The sequence below is a fragment of the Nerophis ophidion genome, linkage group LG09 (genome assembly GCF_033978795.1).
Source record: "Nerophis ophidion isolate RoL-2023_Sa linkage group LG09, RoL_Noph_v1.0, whole genome shotgun sequence".
NCBI lineage: Eukaryota > Metazoa > Chordata > Actinopteri > Syngnathiformes > Syngnathidae > Nerophis > Nerophis ophidion.
The window spans coordinates 32457820-32481257 of record NC_084619.1 but is presented as its reverse complement, the minus strand read 5'-3'; the positions used below and the strand labels follow the sequence as shown (position 1 = coordinate 32481257).

Genomic DNA, 23438 nt, shown 5'->3' with positions numbered 1-23438 from the left:
GCACCACTGTATGACGCCACAGGGAAATGGATAGTCGCATCGCAAATAGCGAAAATCAAGCACTTTAAAGCTTTTTTTAGGGATATTCCGGGACCGGTAAAATTTTTGAAAAAAAAATCAAAAAATACAACAAGCCACTGGGAACTGATTTTTATTGTTTTTAACCCTTTTGAAATTGTGATAATGTTCCCCTTTAAACAAAAAAGTACAAAATATTTAAAAGTGTATATGTAAATGTGTTGCATAGGTGTGATCCTTCATTTCTATCTCCAATGCTATGCTGTCTGATCAAAACATTGACATTTTCTTTGATAATTACAAACCCCGTTTCCATATGAGTTGGGAAATTGTGTTAGATGTAAATATAAACGGAACACAATGATTTGCAAATCCTTATCAACCCATATTCAGTTGAATATGCTACAAAGACAACATATTTAATGTTCAAACGGATAAACTTTTTTTTTTTGCAAATAACCTTTAATTTTATGCCAGCGACACGTGACAAAGAAGTTGGGAAAGGTGCCAATAAATACTGATAAAGTTGAGGAATGCTCATCAAACACTTATTTGGAACATCCCACAGGTGTGCAGGCTAATTGGGAACAGGTGGGTGCCATGATTGGGTATAAAAGTAGCTTCCATGAAATGCTAAGTAACAAGTATGGGGCGAGGGTCACCACTTTGTAAGCAAATTGTCGAACAGTTTTAGAACATCATTTCTCAACGAGCTATTGTAAGGAATTTAGGGATTTTACCATCTACGGTCCGTAAAATCATCAAAAGGTTCAGAGAATCTGGAGAAATCACTGCACGTAAGCGATGATATTATGGACTTTTGATCCCTCAGGCAGTGCTGCATCAAAAACTGACATCAGTGTGTAAAGGATATCACCACATGGGCTCAGGAACACTTCATAAAACCACTGTCAGTAACTACAATTGGTCACTACATCTGTAAGTGCAAGTTAAAACGCTACTATGCAAAGCAAAACCCATTTATCAACAGCACCCAGAAACACTGCCCCCTTTGCTGAGCCTGAGCTCATCCAAGATGTACTGATGTAAACTGGAAAAGTGTCCTGTGGTCTGACGAGTCCACGTTTCAAATTATTTTTGGAAACAGAGGACGTGGTGTCCTCCAGAATAAAGAGGAAAATAACCATCCGGACTGTTATAGGCGCAAAGTTCTGTGATGGTATGGGGGCGTAATAGTGCCCAAGGCATGGGTAACTTACACATCTGTGAAGGCACCATTAATGCTGAATGGTCCATACAGGTTTTGGAGCAACATACGTTGTCATCCAACCAACGTTATCATGGACGCCCCTGCTTATTTCTACAAGACAATGCCAAGCCACGTGTTACAACAACGTGGCTTCATGGTAAAAGAGTGCGGGTACTTTCTTGGCCTGCCTGCAGTCCAGACCTGTCTCCCACTGAAAATGTGTGGTGCATTATGAAGCGTAAAATACGACAGCGGAGACCCTGGACTGTTGAACGACTGAAGCTCTACATAAAACAAGAATGGGAAAGAATTCCACTTTCAAAGCTTCAACAATTATTTTCCTCAGTTCTCAAATGTTTATTGAGTGTTGTTAAAAGAAAATGTGATGTAACACAGTGGTGAACATGCCCTTTCCCAACTTCTTTGGCATGTGTTGCAGCCATGAAATTCTAAGTTAATTATCATTTGCAAAATAAAAAAAATAAAGTTTATGAGTTTGAACAGGATTTGCAAATCATTGTATTCCGTTTATATTTGCATCTAACACAATTTCCCAACTCATATGAAAACTGTGTTTGTAATAAAAATGTCAATATGCCATGGTCCAACTGGCCCATATACTGTTTTTGTTTTGTTTCTACTCTTTATTCCTTTTTTCCTCCATAAATGTACATTTATATTTTCGTAATTCCCTAAGCCATTCTGTGCACTGCATGTACGTCAATCTTGGTTGCGCAGAAATTTACGTTAATTAGCAGATTTAAAAAAATGTTTTTTGGCTATGCTGAACTAACCAGAGGTCTGTTTATTGGTTTACATCTACACAAATTGTAGGCTTAAAAAGAGGTCCTTTCCTTTTGTAGTTGTTGATTAACTTTGAAAAAAAATACATCCCGCAAGGAATACAGACAAATGATCTTTTCAGATTCCATAATTTTGGCCAGATTATTGAAAAAATGTTAGACATATCATATATTCAGCAAGATCATTTTATAATTGTGTAGTTGGTTGATGACTTATAGACTGATTATAACAAATTAAATTTATGCATTTTGTTGTCTTTGGGTATTTTTATTTAAACAGTGTTCATTATTTTCATTTGCAAATGAAAAATAATACTTTGTATATATCCGCTTCTGTATATTCCTTCTAGTTTCATGCCCCCTGCCTGCTTAATGTCTATACAAAAATACAATAAAATAAATGTTGTCATGTTTATTTTTCCATGACGTTTGGGACCAATTTTATGAGAAAAAGGCTACAACATTGCAACATTACTACCTTTTTTAACAAACACAAGAGAAGGTAGGATAAATTATTTTCATATAGTTATGGTATATGACATGTTAACGTGCAACATGCAGTGACATAAATTCTGCTTTAAAGCAGCTTTTTTTTTTATGCAGCTCTGAATTGATCCAAGAGTCTGTACCTAATATTTTGACCGGGTGAAAACCTTTTTATGAAGTTTATATTCCACCTTGTCTAGAAAAAAAATAGCGCTAATGGCATCAAGATATATATCTAAACTGTGTACATTTTCAAATGATAAAAAAATACACTTTTGGAAAAGGTGGGAGTGGTTTCATTTGCAATCTGGGAATGCCTCCACAAACTAACATCTTGCAGAGAGAAGCAGAAAGTAGGTAATCAAATTGGCATTACATTTACATATCCAATACATATCATCTAGACCAGAAGGAAGTGTGGAATGTAAAGAGGAAGTGTAAATCTTGAATAATATCACCCGTTAATAGCCCTATTCACCCATGTATATAAAAGGGGAACTGTACTTTTTTCAGGTATTTTGTCGTTCACAATCCTGATGTGAGACAAAAACACACGTTTCTCTTTTCTGTGCATTCTAATTAGTGAAAAAACACTAGCAAGAGGTGGCTAACAATGCAGGTAATTGGGATACAATCTATTCTGCTCATAAAGCTCTCTAAAAAAATATCTAAAAATATCCATCAACATTTCATTTACATGCTGTAAATATATATGTAATTTAGTAACAGGCACATTCATAGTGAAATAATTACTGTATTTTGGTAATTTTACGCATTGCTGTAACTATTATTTTTGAGCACATTGATTCCGCAGAGATTTTGCAATGTTCACTATTTTCTTAAACAACAACTACTACTATTCATGAAAAACTTCATGAGAAACAACGGCGACTACTTTGGGACCAATGACAATCCAGAAACTTTTGTTTTTGAGCCTGAATAATGAGAATGAGCTAAACATTTTGGAAGCTGAGTGATCAGCAGATCTAACTATAGTGAAACATCAAATGTAGCACTTGTGCTGAAAGCTAAACAAGAAACACAATAATAAAACCATCACTTACTGTAAAATGTCCGCTGTCGATGTGATGCTGACTGATGGGATGTTTATATCTTTCATCACAAGATTTGTGCTCCCCGTTTGGATGATGTATTCATCTTAATCCTCACTCCGTAGGTAAAAATTGCTGGGAGCATACAAACATCTTGTCACGTCTTCCTAGCAATATATTTGGGTCTAAGTTGAATTTTATAGTTGACTAACTTCTCTGCTTGTGGCTACAACCTTCTGCTATACAAGTGTGAGGCATGATTTATGGTCTTGTGTTAAGTTTTACTAACACATGCATGTCAATACCTGCAGCACCCTTTGTAAACAAGGCACCGGGTGACTAAAAACAGTTCCTCTGCGTTCGCTCTTATAATTGCAATGTTGCTAATACTTGGTTATTATTCCGGCCAGGACATGAGTATTGTTTGCGGTTTTTGGATGTTTTTTAGAGGGCCTTATGGGTGAAACACAGGCTGAGTAATCTCACTAGCTACATTGTAAGCTCTCTAGTACGAGAGGGTTTTTTTTAAAGAATTTAGATGCATGAAAAAAGGGAAAGATGTGTTTTTTTGAAAAAGGATTGTGAATGACAGGCAAAATCCCTCAAAAAAGTGCAGTTCTTTGAGTGAAAATGGATTTTGGCTCAGCATTCCCAGTTTTCTTAAGTCTGTCATCGCACGCCTTCATCCAAGATGCGGATGGGAGGAGCAACGTTTAAATGTAGGCATTCCCTGTCAAATCTGGCCTTTAAGTATTCTCCAATGGACTTCGATACTTTTGTTCTTATGCGCCTCTGAGGGTGGAAAAGGTCCAGTGCCTCAAAAAGGTTTAACATATTGCACTTAAAATTTGGATGCAGAGTGTTGCAGTAGTGAGCGTGAGAAGAAAACATTTTAGTAGTGTGTATGAGAGTGTTTCTGTAGTGTGTATGAAAGTGTTTCAGTAGTGTGCCTTAGAGTGTTTCAGTAGTGTGTGTGAGGAAAAAACATTTCAGTTGTGTGTATGAGAGTGTTTCAGCATTGTCCATCCATCTTCTTCCGCTTATCCGAGGTCGGGTCACGGGGGCAGCAGCCCAGACTTCCCTCTCCCCAGCCACTTCGCCCAGCTCTTCCCGGGGGTTCCCGAGGTGTTCCCAGGCCAGTCGGGAGACATAGTCTTCCCAACGTGTCCCGGGTCTTCCCCGTGGCCTCCTACCGGTTGGACGTGCCCTAAACACCTCATCTGGCTTCTCTCAATGTGGAGGAGCAGCGGCTTTACTATGAACTCCTCACGGATGGCAGAGCTTCTCACCCTATCTCTAAGGGAGAGCCCCGCCACCCGGCGGAAGGAAACTCATTTTGGCCGCTTGTACCCATGATCTTGTCCTTTCAGTCATGACTTAAAGCTCATGACCATAGGTGAGGATGAGAACATAGATTGACCGGTAAATTGAGAGCTTTGCCTTCCGGCTCAGCTCCTTCTTCACCACAACAGATCGATACAGTGTCCGCATTACTGAAGACACCGCACCGATCCGCCTGTCGATCTCACGATCCACTCTTCCCTCACTCGTGAACAAGACTCCTAGGTACTTGAACTCCTCCACATGGGGCAGGGTCTCCTCCCCAAAGTAGTGCGTTTGAGAGAAAAACATTTCAGTAGTGTGCTTGAGAGAGTTTTAGTAGTGTGCGTGAGAAAAAAACATTTTAGTAGGGTTTATGAGAGTGTTTTTGTATTGTGTATGAGAGTGTTTCAGTAGTGTGTGTCAAAGAAAAACATTTCAGTAGTTTGTATGAGAGTATTTCAATAGTGTGTGAGAGTGTTTCAGTAGTGTACATGAGAGTGTTTCAGTAGTGTGTCTGAGAGAAAAACATTTCAGTTGTTTATGTGAGAGCATTTTCGTAGTGTGTGTGTAAGAGGTAATTCTGAATAATGTCCCTAATAGCCCCTCATAGAATAGGGCCCTAATAGAGCAGGCTTAATCCAACACAAGCTTGGAACGACCTTGTCACACAGTGTTTTCACGGCATTGAATCAAAGCTACACAGAGATGCTCCAACATGCTGTGTACAATACAATATGGTGCAGTAAATGTGCATGAAAAGCTTAAAAGGCAACACAGTTCCAGCACAAAAACGATCAACATCTGCGTGTGCTATGTGTTAGTGTGGGAGTGGGAGTGGGGGTGACAGAACTAGAAAAGAGATGTGATTCTTTTTGTGTGGGGGGAGTCATAAACAATGAAGCCCTCACTTGTTGAGAAGGACTTGGCTAACTGTATATGGATTGAAAGTACTGCATGTTAAGAGTAACACTTGGATCTGACTAAAATGATGGATGCTTTCAGTAAACTCACGACTTGTGCTTCTGCAAAAATTCGGTAAGATCTGTGAATTGTTTTTGTGTCACAGGAATGATGAATAGAAATGTTGTTTTACTCTTATTTAGACCTAAAGATAGCTACTAAACAGTCAGTTGTAATACAGTTTAACAGTGCAGTTACCATTCTAGAACTGAACATTTAACCATTTATTTGATTATATATTCTCACCTGTCTTTGTTTCAGGCAGCTTCAGAACATCGTTCAGGACATTCAGAAAAATGATAGCAGTTTCCTGAAAAATTTTATAAGGTATATTCAAGCTTTGGCAGTCAAAAACACATATGAGTGTGTTGAATGAGTTTTGGTAAATCACTAACACGAATAAATTGAATTTGGTTTGCAGACTGATAGAAACTGTTGGTTCCACATTCACAAGTGTTATAACACAGGTGGTTTGTGTTTCACTTTCCTTTCCTTTCTCCTGGTAACATAGAAGACTTGTTTTACATATTGTGACCGTTAGTTAAACACAATTGAAAAATATCACTTTAAAAAATATAATCAATAATGGTATTGTTTTTGGGTGTCTTGTCACGTATACAGAGTGGCAGGAAGTAAGGTGTGGATGAGATTGTCCTATGACTTTTATGCTGGTCGTGGAACACTGGAGGGTTTTGGAGGTTTGTGATTTGTGGTCTATTTGTGGTCTTAGAAAAGCCATCCAGCCTTGTGTCTCGCAGTGTGGGGTGTTCCAGAAGTACTAACGTTGCGTTCTATTTGTAATAGAAAGTCAGAATTTCGGAGTTCGAAGTCTGAAATTTCGAGTGTTAACGCCCCATGAGGTCGGATTTCCTACTTAGAAAGTCAAAGAGTCCTCACCACCCCCAAGTTGGCTTTAAAGATAGCTGCTCTGAGTGCAAACACAAATAAAAGCTTCGTGTGATACCATTTATGTCTATTTTGTGCCGCAGTAAATCAGCCATACACAATGTATTGTTGGACATTTTTGTTTCGTAATGTTACTGTAGAGTAAATTATGTTTTTTGTCAGGTGTTTTATGACTGGCAATAGCATATGTGTTCTGAAGGTTTCAGAATGACCACATATTTTCCAGAAGTCGTTTATATTCAGATAATGAAAGCGCAAGAATAGCGTTTGCGGATGCGGCCATGTTGTTTTTCTACCCCGTAACTGGAATGCGCGTGCAGTCACTTGGCTGTGACGTCATTCCGAGTGTTGACTTCCAACTTCTCAGGTTAATGGAACGCATCATTAGTTCTTGGACAATCAGTGTCAGAATGTGCTCAAATTGGACTTAAAGGTTGCCCTGACCCCATCACTAGTTCTGTTTATTATCTTCATACACAGTCTCTGAAAATGAAACCAAGTTTTGGTGGCTCTGAGATCTCATCTCTGCTTTTTCCAAATGGCTGCCTCGGTCCAAAAGTACGTGAAGATCGAACCAGAGCTTTTCTTCCAGTTACTCATGCAACTGTAACACAGAAACCTGGTTAAAAAAGTTTTCTAATTGTTGGGCAAGTTACCAAACAACAAGATAATGGTGATAAATGGAACATCACTAAAATGTATGAAGTGCTTTTCTTTAACAGTCTAGCACTTGTTTTTATAACGTTACTGAAAACATTTTAACTCTATTTCCCCAGGGTCTTGAAAAAGAGGTTTCGTCCTATATACACCGTTGTCTTATATTTGGTCAAATAGGGTAAATATAGTTCTGAGGTTTTCATTGAGCTGTTGCCCTTTTTAGTCGGATGTTTGCAGCTTGGTCGTGGAGCAACCTTGGGCAGAATTCGAGGCCACGGTTCCCGGTGGAAGAGTTCATCTCGCTCAGTGTCTACCAAAAATATATATTCCGAATATATTTGTTGAACAATACAACAGGGAGGTGGAACCTCGCTGTTGATCTTCAGCTCTCTGTGAAACGACTGGGATGGGAATCAGTACCCCAAGTATGAGTCCATGGTTCTTGCCCGGAAAAGGGTGGAGTGCCATCTCTGGGTTGGGGAGGTGATCTTGCCCCAAGTGGAGGAGTTCAATTACCTCAGAGTCTTGTTCACGAGTGAGGGAAGAGTGAATCGTAAGATCGACAGGCGGATCGGTGCGGCGTCTTCAGTAATGCGGACGCTGTATCGATCTGTTGTGGTGAAGAAGGAGCTGAGCCGGAAGGCAAAACTCTCATTTTACCGGTCGATCTACGTTCCCATCCTCCCCTATGGTCATGAGCTTTGGGTTATGACCGAAAGGACAAGATCACGGGTACAAGCGGCCGAAATGAGTTTCCTCCGCCGGGTGGCGGGGCTCTCCCTTAGAGATAGGGTGAGAAGCATAGTCATCCGGGAGGACCTCAAAGTAAAGCCACTGCTCCTCCACATCGAGAGGAGCCAGATGAGGTGGTTCGGGCATCTGGTTAGGATGCCACCCGAACGCCTCCCTCGGGAGGTGTTTAGCGCACGTCCGATCAGTAGGATGCCACGGGGAAGACCCAGGACACGTTGGGAAGGCTATGTCTCCCGGCTAGCCTGGGAACGCCTCGGGATATCTCGAGAGGAGCTGGACGAAGTGGCTGGGGAGAAGAAAGTCATGGCTTCCCTACTTAGGCTGCTGCCCCCGCGACCCGACCTCGGATAAGCCTAAGAAGAGGGATGGATGGAACAATACAACACTGACAATGATTACTGGAACAATCTTAACATAATAATATAAATATTTCATTTTTATTTTATCAAATTGTGTGAAATTGTATCAAATTTGGCTCATAGGACTCCGGAGGCAGTGGACGGGTACCGACGGGCCAAGCGGTGTGCAGCTTTAGCGGTCGCGGAGGCAAAAACTCGGACATGGGAAGAGTTCGGGGAAGCCATGGAAAACGACTTCCGGACGGCTTCGAAGCGATTCTGGACCACCATACGCCGCCTCAGGAAGGGGAAGCAGTGCACTATCAACACCGTGTATGGTGCGGATGGTGTTCTGCTGACTTCGACTGTGGATGTTGTGGATCGGTGGAGGGAATACTTCGAAGACCTCCTCAATCCCACCAACACGTCTTCCTTTGAGGAAGCGGTGCCTGGGGAAGCTGCAGTGGACTCTCCTATTTCTGGGGCTGAGGTCGCTGAGGTAGTTAAAAAGCTCCTCGGCGTCAAGGCCCCGGGGGTGGATGAGATCCGCCCGGAGTTCCTTAAGGCTCTGGATGCTGTGGGGCTGTCTTGGTTGACAAGACTCTGCAGCATCGCGTGGACATCGGGGGCGGTACCTCTGGATTGGCAGACCGGGGTGGTGGTCCCTCTCTTTAAGAAGGGGGACCGGAGGGTGTGTTCCAACTATCGTGGGATCACACTCCTCAGCCTTCCCGGTAAGGTTTATTCAGGTGTACTGGAGAGGAGGCTTCGCCGGATAGTCGAACCTCGGATTCAGGAGGAACAGTGTGGTTTTCGTCCTGGTCGTGGAACTGTGGACCAGCTCTATACTCTCGGCAGGGTTCTTGAGGGTGCATGGGAGTTTGCCCAACCAGTCTACATGTGCTTTGTGGACTTGGAGAAGGCATTCGACCGTGTCCCTCGGGGAGTCCTGTGGGGAGTGCTCAGAGAGTATGGGGTACCGGACTGTCTTATTGTGGCAGTCCGCTCCCTGTACGATCAGTGTCAGAGCTTGGTCCGCATTGCTGGCAGTAAGTCGGACACGTTTCCAGTGAGGGTTGGACTCCGCCAAGGCTGTCCTTTGTCACCGATTCTGTTCATAACTTTTATGGACAGAATTTCTAGGCGCAGCCAAGGCGTTGAGGGGATCCGGTTTGCTTTTGCTACATCATCTGCTTTTTGCAGATGATGTAGTCCTGATGGCTTCATCTGACCAGGATCTTCAGCTCTCACTGGATCGGTTCGCAGCCGAGTGTGAAGCGACCGGAATGAGAATCAGCACCTCCAAGTCCGAGTCCATGGTTCTCGCCCGGAAAAGGGTGGAGTGCCATCTCCGGGTTGGGGAGGAGACCCTGCCCCAAGTGGAGGAGTTCAAGTACCTAGGAGTCTTGTTCACGAGTGGGGGAAGAGTGGATCGTGAGATCGACAGGCGGATCGGTGCGGCGTCTTCAGTAATGCGGACGTTGTATCGATCCATTGTGGTGAAGAAGGAGCTGAGCCGGAAGGCAAAGCTCTCAATTTACCGGTCGATCTACGTTCCCATCCTCACCTATGGTCATGAGCTTTGGGTCATGACCGAAAGGATAAGATCACGGGTACAAGCGGCCGAAATGAGTTTCCTCCGCCGGGTGGCGGGGCTCTCCCTTAGAGATAGTGTGAGAAGCTCTGCCATCCGGGAGGAACTCAAAGTAAAGCCGCTGCTCCTTCACATCGAGAGGAGCCAGATGAGGTGGTTCGGGCATCTGGTCAGGATGCCACCCGAACGCCTCCCTAGGGAGGTGTTTAGGGCACGTCCAGCTGGTAGGAGGCCACGGGGAAGACCCAGGACACGTTGGGAAGACTATGTCTCCCGGCTGGCCTGGGAACGCCTCGGGATCCCCCGGGAAGAGCTAGACGAAGTGGCTGGAGATAGGGAAGTCTGGGCTTCCCTGCTTAGGCTGCTGCCCCCGCGACCCGACCTCGGATAAGCGGAAGATGATGGATGGATGGATGGAAATTGTGTGAGCAAAATAAAGTCAATGGTGCAAAATGACTTAACAAAAGTAAAACTACTTCTGAATCTTTGCATTAGTAAACAAAATCACAATATAAAAATAAATACCATACAGTAGTACCTCAATTTACGAGCTTGATTGGTTCTGTGACATAGCTCTTAAATCAACATCACACATTAAAATGTATTTAAATCTATAACGCCCCCCCCCCCCCCCCAAAACATCATAATTTTAAAATGTAACCCCAGCAGGCACAAGACATCAAAACAACGTTTTGATTGATTGATTGATTGAAACTTTTATTAGTAGATTGCACAGTTCAGTACATATTCCGTACAATTGACCACTAAATGGTAACACCCGAATAAGTTTTCCAACTTGTTTAAGTCGGGGTCCACGTTAATCAATTCATGGTACAATTATATACTATCAGCATAATACAGTCATCGCACAAGTTAATCATCATAGTATGTACATTGAATTATTTACATTATTTACAATCCGGGGGGTGGGATGAGGAGCTTTGGTTGATATCAGCACTTCAGTCATCAACAATTGCATCACAGAGAAATGGACATTGAAAGAGTGTAGGTCTTACTTAGTAGGATATGTACAGCGAGCAGAGAACATAGTGAGTTCAGATAGCATAACAACAAGTATATACATTAGAAATACATTTGACTAATGATCTATTGCTAACGATGGATTCTGATGCATCCTCAATATTGCTGCTCCTCGATCTTAGCGCTGCTTTCGATACCCTCGATCATAATATTTTATTAGAGCGTATCAAAACACGAATTGGTATGTCAGACTTAGCCCTGTCTTGGTTTAACTCTTATCTTACTGACAGGGTGCAGTGCGTCTCCCATAACAGTGTGACCTCGGACTATGTTAAGGTAACGTGTGGAGTTCCCCAGGGTTCAGTCCTTGGCCCTGCACTCTTCAGCATCTACATGCTGCCGCTGGGTGACGTCATACGCAAATACGGTGTTAGCTTTCACTGTTATGCTAATGACACCCAACTCTACATGCCCCTAAAGCTGACCAACACACCGGATTGTAGTCAGCTGGAGGCGTGTCTTAATGAAATTAAACAATGGCTGTCCCCTAACTTTATGCAACTCAACGCCAAAAAAACGGAAATGCTGATTATTGGTCCTGCTAGACACCGAACTCTATTTAATAATACAACTCTAACATTTGACAACCAAACAATTAAACAAGGCGACTCGGTAAACAATCTGGGTATTATCTTCGACCCAACTCTCTCCTTTGAGTCACACATTAAAAGCGTTACTAAAACGGCCTTCTTTCATCTCTGTAATATCGCTAAAATTCGCTCCATTTTGTCCACTAAAGACACTAAAATCATTATCCATGCGTTTGTTATGTCTCGCCTCGACTACTGTAACGTATTATTTTCGGGTCTCCCCATGTCTAGCATTAAAAGATTACAGTTGGTACAAAATGCGGCTGCTAGACTTGTGACAAGAACAAGAAAGTTTGATCACATTACGCCTATACTGGCTCACCTGCACTGGCTTCCTGTGCACTTAAGATGTGACTTTAAGGTTTTACTACTTACGGATAAAATACTACACGGTCTAGCTCCAGCCTATCTTGCCGATTGTATTGTACCATATGTCCCGGCAAGAAATCTGTGTTCAAAGGACTCCGGCTTATTAGTGATTCCTAAAGCCCAAAAAAAGTCTGCGGGCTATAGAGCGTTTTCCGTTCGGGCTCCAGTACTCTGGAATGCCTTCCCGGTAACAGTTTGAGATGCTACCTCTGTAGAAGCATTTAAGTCTGACCTTAAAACTCATTTGTATACTCTAGCCTTTAAATAGACCTCCTTTTTAGACCAGTTGATCTGCCGCTTCTTTTCTTTTTCTCCTCTGTCCCCCCCTCCCTTGCGGAGGGGGTCCGGTCCGATGGCCATGGCTGCAGTACTGGCTGTCCAGAGTCGGGACTCAGGATGGACCGTTCACCTGTGTATCGGTTGGGGACATCTCTATGCTGGTGATACGACTCCGCTTGGGATGGTTTCCTGTGGACGGGACTCTCGCTGCTGTCTTGGTTCCGCTTTGAACTGAACTCTCGCGGCTGTGTTGGATCCACTATGGATTGAACTTTCACAGTATCATGTTAGACCCGCTCGACATCCATTGCTTTCGTTCCCCTAGGGAGGGGGGGTTGCCCACATTTGTGGTCCTCTCCAAGGTTCTCAGAGTCATCATTGTCACCGACGTCCCACTGGGTGTGAGTTTTCCTTGCCCTTATGTGGGTTCTTCCGAAGATGTCGTAGTCATAGTGGTTTGTACAGTCCTTTGAGACATTTGTGATTTAGGGCTATATAAATAAACATTGATTGATTGATTGATTATTTACATTAGGTTATTTACAATACGGGGAGATAGGATGTGAATGGAGGAGGGTATTAGTAAAGGGTTGAAGTTGCCTGGAGGTGTTGTTTTAGACCGGTTTTGAAGGAATATAGAGATGCACTTACTTTTACACCTGTTGGGAGTGCATTCCACATTGATGTGGCATAGAAAGAGAAGGAGTTATGACCTTTGTTGAGAACATGTTTAATTAGGTCCTGATTTTGAGCGACTCAAAGCTAAGGTTGGAACAACATACTTTTTGACAATATTTAATCAATGTTGGGTTCTGACGTTGATTTGACCATTAAATGTTGGTCATTTTTACAACCAATATTGTACAACACAAATACTGCGTTGAAACAACATGCTTTTTGACCACACTTAATCCATGTTGGATTCTGACATTGAGTTGACCATAGAATGTTGGTCATTTTCCAACAAATATTTTATATCACAAATTGATATTGGAGCAAAATGCTTTTTGACAACATTTATTCAATGTCAGGTTGTGACATTGATTTGACCATTGAAATTTGGTAATTTCCCAACCATCAACATGGATGTTAGACACCAAAGTTGTCTCAGTTTACAAATACAACTATTTTTCAACGTTGTTTCAAAGTCAGTTAAAGGACATGTATGTATAATCAACATCGTATCAATGTCTTGTGCCTGCATGGACATTCCTTTTCCTTTCACCTTTCAGCTCTTTTGGGCTGGTTCTCCATCAAACATGTCATTAGAAATGTATAAGTGTTTGATTTATACAGGCTAGTCAGGTAAAGTGTTGTACCTGACAAGTTTCGGCTACCTTGCTTCTGCAGCCTTCATCGACACTTCTGATGAAGGCTGCAGAAGCAAGGTAGCCGAAACTTGTCAGGTACAACACTTTACCTGACTAGCCCGTATAAATCAACCATTTATAAATACACGTCAGTAGGCTAAATGAACATCTTCAACATGTCATTAGCAACTTATTTTAACAATGTTGGCTAGCATGAGACTCATTCTGGTACATTCTGGTGCAGAGCAGCAGTGATACTCTCCAATTGCTTCACCAAATTGGTGACACGCTCCTGTCACGTATTTGATCTTTTTTTTAATCAATGAATATCATCCATTTCTTCTTCTCAGCACTGTCCAGCACTATCCTGGTTGAAAAAAAAATGTATGTCCATTTATAGCTATAAGCTAGCAAGAAAGACTGGGTGTTTTGGCAGATCTTCCAGGGTTCACTATAACATTCTTTACGCTAACCAATGGCGGGAAGGCTTCTAACTCAAATTTTGCTTGGAATTTGAAGCATAACAATTGGGGGAACGACAGCTCTTATCTCAAAACACTCTTAAGCTGAGGGGCTCTTCAGTTATATTAAGGTTCTATTTGTATATTTAAACAACACAATGAGAAACACATAGATATTTGTGAACATAAACAGTAGAGATTGAAAAATATTGATCTCATCACACTAGTGTAAAGTCCATACTTATACTACCCTGGTATCAATCAAATCATTATTCCGCTCCACTGTTATGGTCAGTGTATCAAACTGTCTTGGTGAAAAGATGAAGCTCTCTATTTACCATCACAAGAAATGACCAGAAGTAAGAGGTGCTGTTTCTTCAGAAGGAGATAAGGTTTTTAAGAGATAAGGTTGGACGGCCTGCTATTCCACACTTGAGCGCTGGTCGGATGGTTTTGAGATCTACCATAGATGCTTCCTACAGGGAGACTTACCTGGTAAAGTTTTCCGAATATGTCCAACTAGTGTGAAAAGCCTTGGACACGTTTGGGCGACATTGTCCAACATTTACTATTGTACTCTTGATGTGTGTATAGAGGAGTCTGCAGCTCCGTGATTAAACTGTTACACCTAATACAAACCCTGTTTCCATATGAGTTGGAAATGGTGTTAGATGTAAATATAAACGTAATACAATGATTTGCAAATCATTTTCAACCCATATTCAGTTGAATATGCTACAAAGACAAGATATTTGATGTTCAAACTCATAAACTTTTTTTTTTTTTTGCAAATAATAATTAACATAGAATTTCATGGCTGCAACACGTGCGAATGTAGTTGGGAAAGGGCATGTTCACCACTGTGTTACATCACCTTTTCTTTTAAAAACACTCAATAAACGTTTGAGAACTGAGGAAACTAATTGTTGAAGCTTTGAAAGTGGAATTCTTTCCCATTCTTGTTTTATGTAGAGCTTCAGTCGTTCAACAGTCGGGGGTCTCTGCTGTCGTATTTTACGCTTCATAATGCGCCACACATTTTGGATGGGAGACAGGTCTGGACTGCAGGCGGGCCATGAAAGAGCCCGCACTCTTTTTTTACGAAGCCACGCTGTTGTAACACGTGCTGAATGTGGCTTGGCATTGTCTTGTTGAAATAAGCAGGGGCATCCATGAAAAACACGGCGCTTAAATGGCAGCATATGTTGTTCGAAAACCTGTATGTACCTTTCAGCATTAATGGTGCCTTCACAGATGTGTAAGTTACCCATGCCTTGGGCACTAATGCAACCCCATACGATCACAGATGCTGGCTTTTGAACTTTGCTCGATAACAGTCTGGATGGTTTGCTTCCCCTTTGGTCCGGATGACACGATGTCGAATATTTCCAAAAACAATTTGAAATGTGGACTCGTCAGACTACAGAACACTTTTCCACTTTGCATCAGTCCATTTTAGATGATCTCGGGCCCAGAGAAGCCGGCGGCGTTTCTGGATGTTGTTGATAAATGGCTTTCGCTTTGCATGGTAGAGCTTTAACTTGCACTTACAGATGTAGCGACGAACTGTATTTAGTGACAGTGGTTTTCTGAAGTGTTCCTGAGCCCATGTGGCGATATCCTTTAGAGATTGATGTCGGTTTTTGATACAGTGCGGTCTGAGGGATCGAAGGTCACGGTCATTCAATGTTGGTTTCTGGCCATGCCGCTTACGTAGAGTGATTTCTTCAGATTCTCTGAACCTTTTGATGATAATATGGACCGTAGCTGTTGAAATCCCACAATTTCTTGCAATTGCACTTTGAGAAACGTTGTTCTTAAACTGTTTGACAATTTGCTCACGCAGTTGTGGACAAAGGGGTGTACCTCGCCCCATCCTTTCTTGTGAAAGACTGAGCATTTTTTCCATCCATCCATCCATCCATCATCTTCCGCTTATCCGAGGTCGGGTCACGGGGGCAACAGCCTAAGCAGGGAAACCCAGACTTCCCTCTCCCCAGCCACTTCGTCTAGCTCTTCCCGGGGGATCCCGAGGCGTTCCCAGGCCAGCCGGGAGACATAGTCTTCCCAACGTGTCCTAGGTCTTCCCCGTGGCCTCCTACCGGTTGGACGTGCCCTAAACACCTCCCTAGGGAGGCGTTCGGGTGGCATCCTAACCAGATGCCCGAACCACCTCATCTGGCTCCTCTCGATGTGAAGGAGCAGCGGCTTTACTTTGAGTTCCTCCCGGATGGCAGAGCTTCTCACCCTATCTCTAAGGGAGAGACCCGCCACACGGCGGAGGAAACTCATTTCGGCCGCTTGTACCCGTGATCTTATCCTTTCGGTCATGACCCAAAGCTCATGACCATAGGTGAGGATGGGAACGTAGATCGACCGGTAAATTGAGAGCGTTGCCTTCCGGCTCAGCTCCTTCTTCACCACAACGGACCGGTACAACGTCCGCATTACTGAAGACGCCGCACCGATCCGCCTGTCGATCTCACGATCCACTCTTCCCTCACTCGTGAACAAGACTCCTAGGTACTTGAACTCCTCCACTTGGGCATTTTTTATGAAGCTGTTTTTATACCCAATCATGGCACCCACCTGTTCCCAATTTGCCTGCACACCTGTGGGATGTTCCAAATAAGTGTTTGATGAGAATTCCTCAACATTATCAGTATTTATTGCCACCTTTCCCAAATTCTTTGTCACGTGTTGCTGGCATCAAATTCTAAATTTAATGATCATTTGCAAAAAAAACATGTTTATCAGTTTTAACTTCAAATATGTTGTCTTTGTAGCATATTCAACTAAATAAGGATTTAAAATGATTTGCAAATCATTGTATTCTGTTTATATTTACATCTAACACAATTTTTCAACTCATATGGAAACAGGGTTTGAAGTAGACTAATTATAATTAAATGGTGTGTGAAACACTGCACTATTTCTTTATTGTCAACATATATTCTTTGTCTTGCAGACTGAAAAACAAACCAGTTCCAGAAGTGCCTGTGAGGGATTACTTAGGTAGGATCTGTTTCTTGGGAAATGATGGAGTGGAAAGCTGAGACACAGCAGAAACACTGTGACACACTTAATCTTCCAGATGACCAAACTTTCCCTAACAATTTCTCTTTATGTATTTTTTTAATGAAACAAATGAAAAAAAATTAATCTGGCCTTCATTTCCCATTGTATAAGTTAGTTTTTGAGTAATCGGTAGATAACTACCTGTTCTTGGAATGACTCACTCTGCTGCCCCCTCCTGCTGTGACGTCATATACAGAACTAGAGCCCAATTCCCCGTACAGACAGTGTGAATAAAGGAATGTAAGCTTTCATTTCGATTACTAAATTGCACGTTTTGTCACCTTGGCCCATGATTACTTCAAAACTGATATGATTAACGTTTTGACCAAAAAATAAATCTTTCCGGACTTTCCTGCTCTTCCATTTCCTCTTCCGTAGACACCATAGCCTGTGTTTTCTCATGCTCTTTCACCATTCCCTCCAACATCTCGAGGTGTACATCAGTAGAAGAGGACGCAAAAATGATACACCAGTGGCTTACCTTCTTTTTCTCTTGTTTTTGGTCTGCATTTTTGTTCTCAATTTATTCCGCAGAATTTTTTTACATCCAAATTTTGTCCAAAATCTTTCTTCTTTGAAGTCAGAATCTTTAAAATGATCGCTGCAAATTACATTAATCTCGTTTGGTCCGTCCCATTTTATACGAGTCAATTTGACTGGAGAGTTCCATACTTTCTTCATATTCCTGTCATTTTAAAATGTATGCAAGTTGACTATTTCTTTAGGCGTATTGCTACAAACTGCAACAAAACATCTGGCAGACATATTTGATCATTCCTTCAAACTCTGTGTGAAAATGTCATGATTGGGAATGAATATACTACCAAAACACAAACCGGTACACAATATCAAGTTGCTTCCAGTCTTCAGTAGGTGACGTCAGTGGCTGATAAAGGCCTGCCGACATTTTGGAGCTAAAAGTGGGCGTTCCAAAAAGTGCTGAAACTCGTTCGAAAACAAGCCTCAACAAGATTCATTACTGAATCTATTTTGTGGAGAATTTTACTTGTCGACATGATATCAGAACTATCCAAAACTATGCAATATGTGCCAATGTTGACAGCATTTGAAGCACCCTTCAATATCTTAAACACTCTTCCTTGAATTATCTCACACTTACGTGGTCGTTTTTACAGATGAAGAAGCTGAAATTACGTCTGAACCTGATTATGTAGGTTGGGATGGGTGGATACAGCATCTCCATTTATTTCCATTTACTTTTACCAAACAATAAGCATAATGCATGTTGTCCGCAGGATAATGACATGTATGACAATCCACTGCTAGAGTATGATGTCAAATATGAGCCACCTCCAAGCCAAAAATCCATTACCAGAGGTTCTTCATCATCTGTTCTGATGGGAGACTATATTGGTTAGTATTGTCATATCTACTCAAACATAAACTGTTTTTTCCTATCATGCATCGCCAGAAATGACATTCAACACTTTGAGAGCTTTGAGTGCTTGTGTCAATTCATCAAAATGTGCACAATAATCCTTCTATAACTTTGATATTGTTTTCGATCAGAGTAAAATTGAGTGGGTTGTGTTTTTTTAATCGAAACACTGTCAAACCATCACCGCAGAGTCTCTAGAGGGGTGCAGTATGCAAATGCTGACTGTCCATTTCTCCTTTCCAGACAGCTGCCGTAATGGACCAAAACTAAAACTCAGAAATGCCTTCAAACAGAAGCGAGAATTCAGACAACTGACACCTGCACAAACCCTGGCGGACAATAATGAAGTGCCTTATATTTCAAGATAAAAACTCCCTAGCGATACTTGCAACCGAGTGTGTAAAGCAATTAATTGTTGCCTATGTTGTCTGTTTTGCCACACAGGAGAACTACATCAGTCCTGATGGCAAAAACGATGATGACAACTATGTGGATCCTGCAGACAACCCCCCAGCTTGTAAGAAACATGTCAGAAAAGAACATGCAGGATCAAACTCAAACATTTGATCCTTTTTCTATATCTCTGTCCATAGATTGTAAGATGTCTGATGCAAACACGTGCCACTCCATGGTTCATGCAACATTACCAACATGTCAAAACAGTCCAGGTAGGTCAAAGTATTGATTTAATGATTTATTTGTTGTTTTTTAGATATAACTTTATTGATCCCTTGAGCATGACATTTTATTATAACTCAATTATTGATTCTGTCAGCATACTGTAGACATTTTACACCAAAACATAAGCAGCAAGCATTAGTCTAGCAGTTGTATTAGTACAATGTATCAGTGGTGGGTGGACCGTGCTAGCATGGCCTTCCCTGCTGGCCTAAACACTACTATAAGCCCTCCCCCACATTTACCGGTACAACTTAAATTCTATTATTTGTGACATGGAACTGGATCAGTCTTTCCACACTACTTCTAGTATGTAAAAATTATTTTGAATCAGTTCTGCTGCACTGCAAAACATCAGTGTTCAAAAACAAGAAAAAAAAAATACAAAAATGAGGGGTATTTTACTTGAACTAAGCAAAATTATCTGCCAATAGAACAAGAAAATTCGGCTTGTCAAGGCTTTCCAAAACAAGTAAAATTAGCTAACCTAAATAAACGCAAAAATACCTTAAAAGAGGTATATTCTCATTAATAACAAGTGCACTTTTCTTGGTAGAAAAACAAAAAACGAGACCTTTTTGCTCAGAATGTTGAAAAATATTCTTAAATTAAGTAAATGCTAGTGCCATTATCTTGACATAATGATATGCATTTTTTTTTCATGCTTAAAATAAGAAATTATTACTTTAAAAAAGTAGTTATTGCAATTAATGTTGATGACACAGCTTTGCAACAGTTGATATTCTAGTTTCAAGCATGTTTTACTCTATATCGGTCATAAAATCTTAGCAACAAGCTGTAATATCTTACTGAGATCATTTAGGACCAAAACCCTTAAAACAAGTAAAACACTCTAACATAAAATATGCTTAGTCAGAAGAACGTTCTTATCAGACAGAAAATAGGCAAATATCACCCTTATTTGAGACATTTAATCTTACTTAGATTTTAGTTTTTTCAGTGTGGCCCAAAATCACTTAAATTATATTAGCAGAGGGGCTGTTTCTTTAACCAATAAGATTTCAGCTTCTACGAGGAATTTGTAGCAATGTCATTGTAATGTGCCTCCGGTCTCCCAAAATTGTACTACTGGCCCGGTGTCACTTAATCTACTGTATATCAGAAAAGGGGCTGTTTCTTTTTCCCTGTTTCTCTAGCCAAACAGATTTCAGATTCGCCTCACAGGGCCTGCGAGCAGGCGTACGATAACAACATCAGCATTTTTGCATCATCTGATTGGTTGATCAGAGCAAAACTGTTTGACGGCCCAAACTCGATAAACTGAATAGTCTTTAGAGAAGTCTCCACTGTATCACTGCAAAAAGTCAGTGTTCAAAAACAAGAAAAATACAAAAATTGGGGGGATTTTATTTGAACTCAGCAAAATTATCTGCCAATAGAAAAATAAAATTTGGCTTGTCAAGACTTTCCAAAACAAGTAAAATTAGCTAACCTCAATGAACGCAAAAATACCTTGTGGAAGGTCTCTGTCCCAGATCCCCCCGTTGATTGGCTGGAATTACCACACTCTGTCTCAGTGGTTTACACTCTTTTAATGATCATCATTTGTCCCCCTCATGATCTACAACACTGCTGATAAAGGGAACAGGTGATTAGATAACTCGTTCCAGCTGAGGTATCTGCTCACCTGTCTGCTGCTTTGTGGCCGGCCCCTGCACACGCCCCACCCGCAGGGAACGCGTAGGCCACGCCCCTCTCCACATACCTTAAAATATGTATATTCTCACTAATAACTGGTGAACTTTTCTTGGTAGAAAAAAAAGATACCTTTTTGCTCAATATGTTGAAAAACATTCTTAAAAATTAAGTAAATGCTAGTGCCATTATCTTGACATAATGATATGCGCTCAGCATCATGATTTTTTTTCATGCTTGAAGTAAGAAATTATTACTTTAAAAAAGTAGTTTTATACTTGTGAGTGTTGATGACACAGCTTTGCAACAGTTGATATTCTAGTGTCAAGCATGTTTTACTCAATATAGGTCATAAAATCTCAGCTACTTTAATATCGTACTGTGGTAATATAGGAACAAAACCCCTTAAAACAAGTAAAACATTTTAACATAAAATCTGCTTAATGAGAAGAATTATCTTATCAGACCGAAAATAAGCAAATATCACACTTATTTGAGATATTCAATCTTGCTTAGATTTCAGTTTTTGCAGTGGAGGACCAGGTTTCAGATGCACAGCCTTTTACTGCTAGTAGTAGTAGTAGTAGTAGTAGTAGTAGTAGTACAAGTGGTATTTTAAACATAAAAACATGTATTCTCGTAACCACTACACTCAAATCCATCACCAAACTGACTTACAACTATTTTATATTTTACAGATTTTTATGAAGTTCCAGATCAAGAGGTAAATGTTTTAATGTCACAGTGACAGCAATCAGCTGATGGTCTTAAAATGACTTATTTTGTTTTTCAGTCCTCTTTCCAGGATAGAATGTTGGTTCTTCCAGTAGACAGGTAAACCTGATATTTCTTACAATATCATTATTTGGAGCTCATTCTGACTACTGTATGGGAATAGTTCAATAATTCTGCAACTGGGGAGAAATACTGGCAATGACACGCTTAGAAAGACAATTAAATTGACATTCCATCGAATCTGTGCCATTGTTCTTTTAAATAAACTTAAATTTCTGTCTTTCTTCAAATTTAAATAGGATAATACACATATTGAAATAGATTCAAATGTGTACTGGCCCAGCTCAGGCAACTTTATGCCCTAACCCTAACTTTTGACAAGGTATCCAAGTTGAAAATGATTTATTTGAGTAACAGATACGGGTGGGTGGTACTTAGAATTTTGGTATAAATCCCATAGTTAGTAAACATACGGCTAGTATGGCCAGTACTGATACTAACACCAATACTTTGACTCAATCGTAATCATTGAATAATATTGTGAATTTGCCTTTCGTTGATCATGACTATGATAACACAGAAGAAATGTTTCATTCAAATAAAAAATGTTTGATAACTAAATTAAACTATTCAAACCAATGTACTCATATACAAATAATCAAAATAATTCAGTTCAGTTACAGATAATTATTTAAACAAAAAAGTACAAGAGCAAATTGTATGTATACCATACGCATCGATACCATCACACTAATATCAATTTGATACCAATACCCACCTTGGTATCGTTAGTACGGATATTTACATTGGCACGGCCGCCTGTAATAACGTGACAGAAAGTAACAGGAGTGAATTTTACCATAAAATTAAAACTTCATGAAATATAGCCAACATAGCATATATGCTAATAGCATGTTGACACTAAGCATATTATAGTAATTCAACTGAAAATGTATTTTAAATATAAAAAAAAACATTCCAAATAATTTAAGCAATAGGACTTTGCTGGTTATTTTACCCCTCCTTGTTATAGTTGAAATATATAAACCAGGGGTCACCAACATTTTTGAAACCAAGAGCTACTTCTTGGGTACTGATTGATGCGAAGGGCTACCAGTTTGATACACACTTAAATAAATTGCCAGAAATATCCAATTTGCTAAATTAACCTTTAATAAACAAATCAATATATGTATAAAAAATATATATATATATATATATATATATCTGTGTTGGCCCTGCGATGAGGTGGCGACTTGTACAGGGTGTACCCTGCCTTCCGCCCGATTGTAGCTGAGATAGGCGCCAGCGCCCCCCGCGACCCCGAAAGGGAATAAGCGGTAGAAAATGGATGGATGGATGGATATATATATATATATATATATATATATATATATATATATATATATATATATATATATATATATATATATATATATATATATATATAATGGGTGTTTCTGTCTGTCTCTCTGTCGTACATTTTTTTTTCCTTTTACGGAAGGTTTTTTGTAGAGAATAAAGGATGAAAAAAACACTTAATTGAACGGTTTAGAAGAGGAGAAAACACGAAAAAAATGAAAATTAAATTTTGAAACAGAGTTTATGTTCAATTTTGACTCTTTAAAATTCAAAATTCAACAGGAAAAAAATTAAGAGAAAAACTACCTAATTCGAATCTTTTTGAAAAAAATAAAAAAAAAAATTTATGGAATATCATTAGTAATTTTTCTTGATTAGGA

The 23438-nt window shown here is 40.5% G+C and overlaps 1 protein-coding gene across 11 annotated transcripts in view; it reads left to right on the top strand.

Annotated features, from left to right (window-relative positions):
• Window positions 1-23438, top strand: part of blnk (B cell linker) — a 76898-nt gene that overhangs the window by 26992 nt on the left and 26468 nt on the right. For 8 of the 11 annotated variants that reach the window (XM_061910864.1, XM_061910872.1, XM_061910865.1 and 5 more), the window contains 9 exons: window positions 6114-6179; window positions 17119-17165; window positions 18365-18399; window positions 18485-18602; window positions 18871-18974; window positions 19072-19144; window positions 19221-19295; window positions 21660-21685; window positions 21755-21795. In XM_061910864.1, coding sequence (XP_061766848.1) covers window positions 6114-6179; window positions 17119-17165; window positions 18365-18399; window positions 18485-18602; window positions 18871-18974; window positions 19072-19144; window positions 19221-19295; window positions 21660-21685; window positions 21755-21795 — 585 coding nt within the window. Of the gene's footprint in view, window positions 1-5779; window positions 5928-6113; window positions 6180-17118; window positions 17166-18364; window positions 18400-18484; window positions 18603-18870; window positions 18975-19071; window positions 19145-19220; window positions 19296-21659; window positions 21686-21754; window positions 21796-23438 lie in introns of those variants that run through there. The other 3 variants (XM_061910866.1, XM_061910871.1, XM_061910867.1) reach the window with 2 other exon arrangements.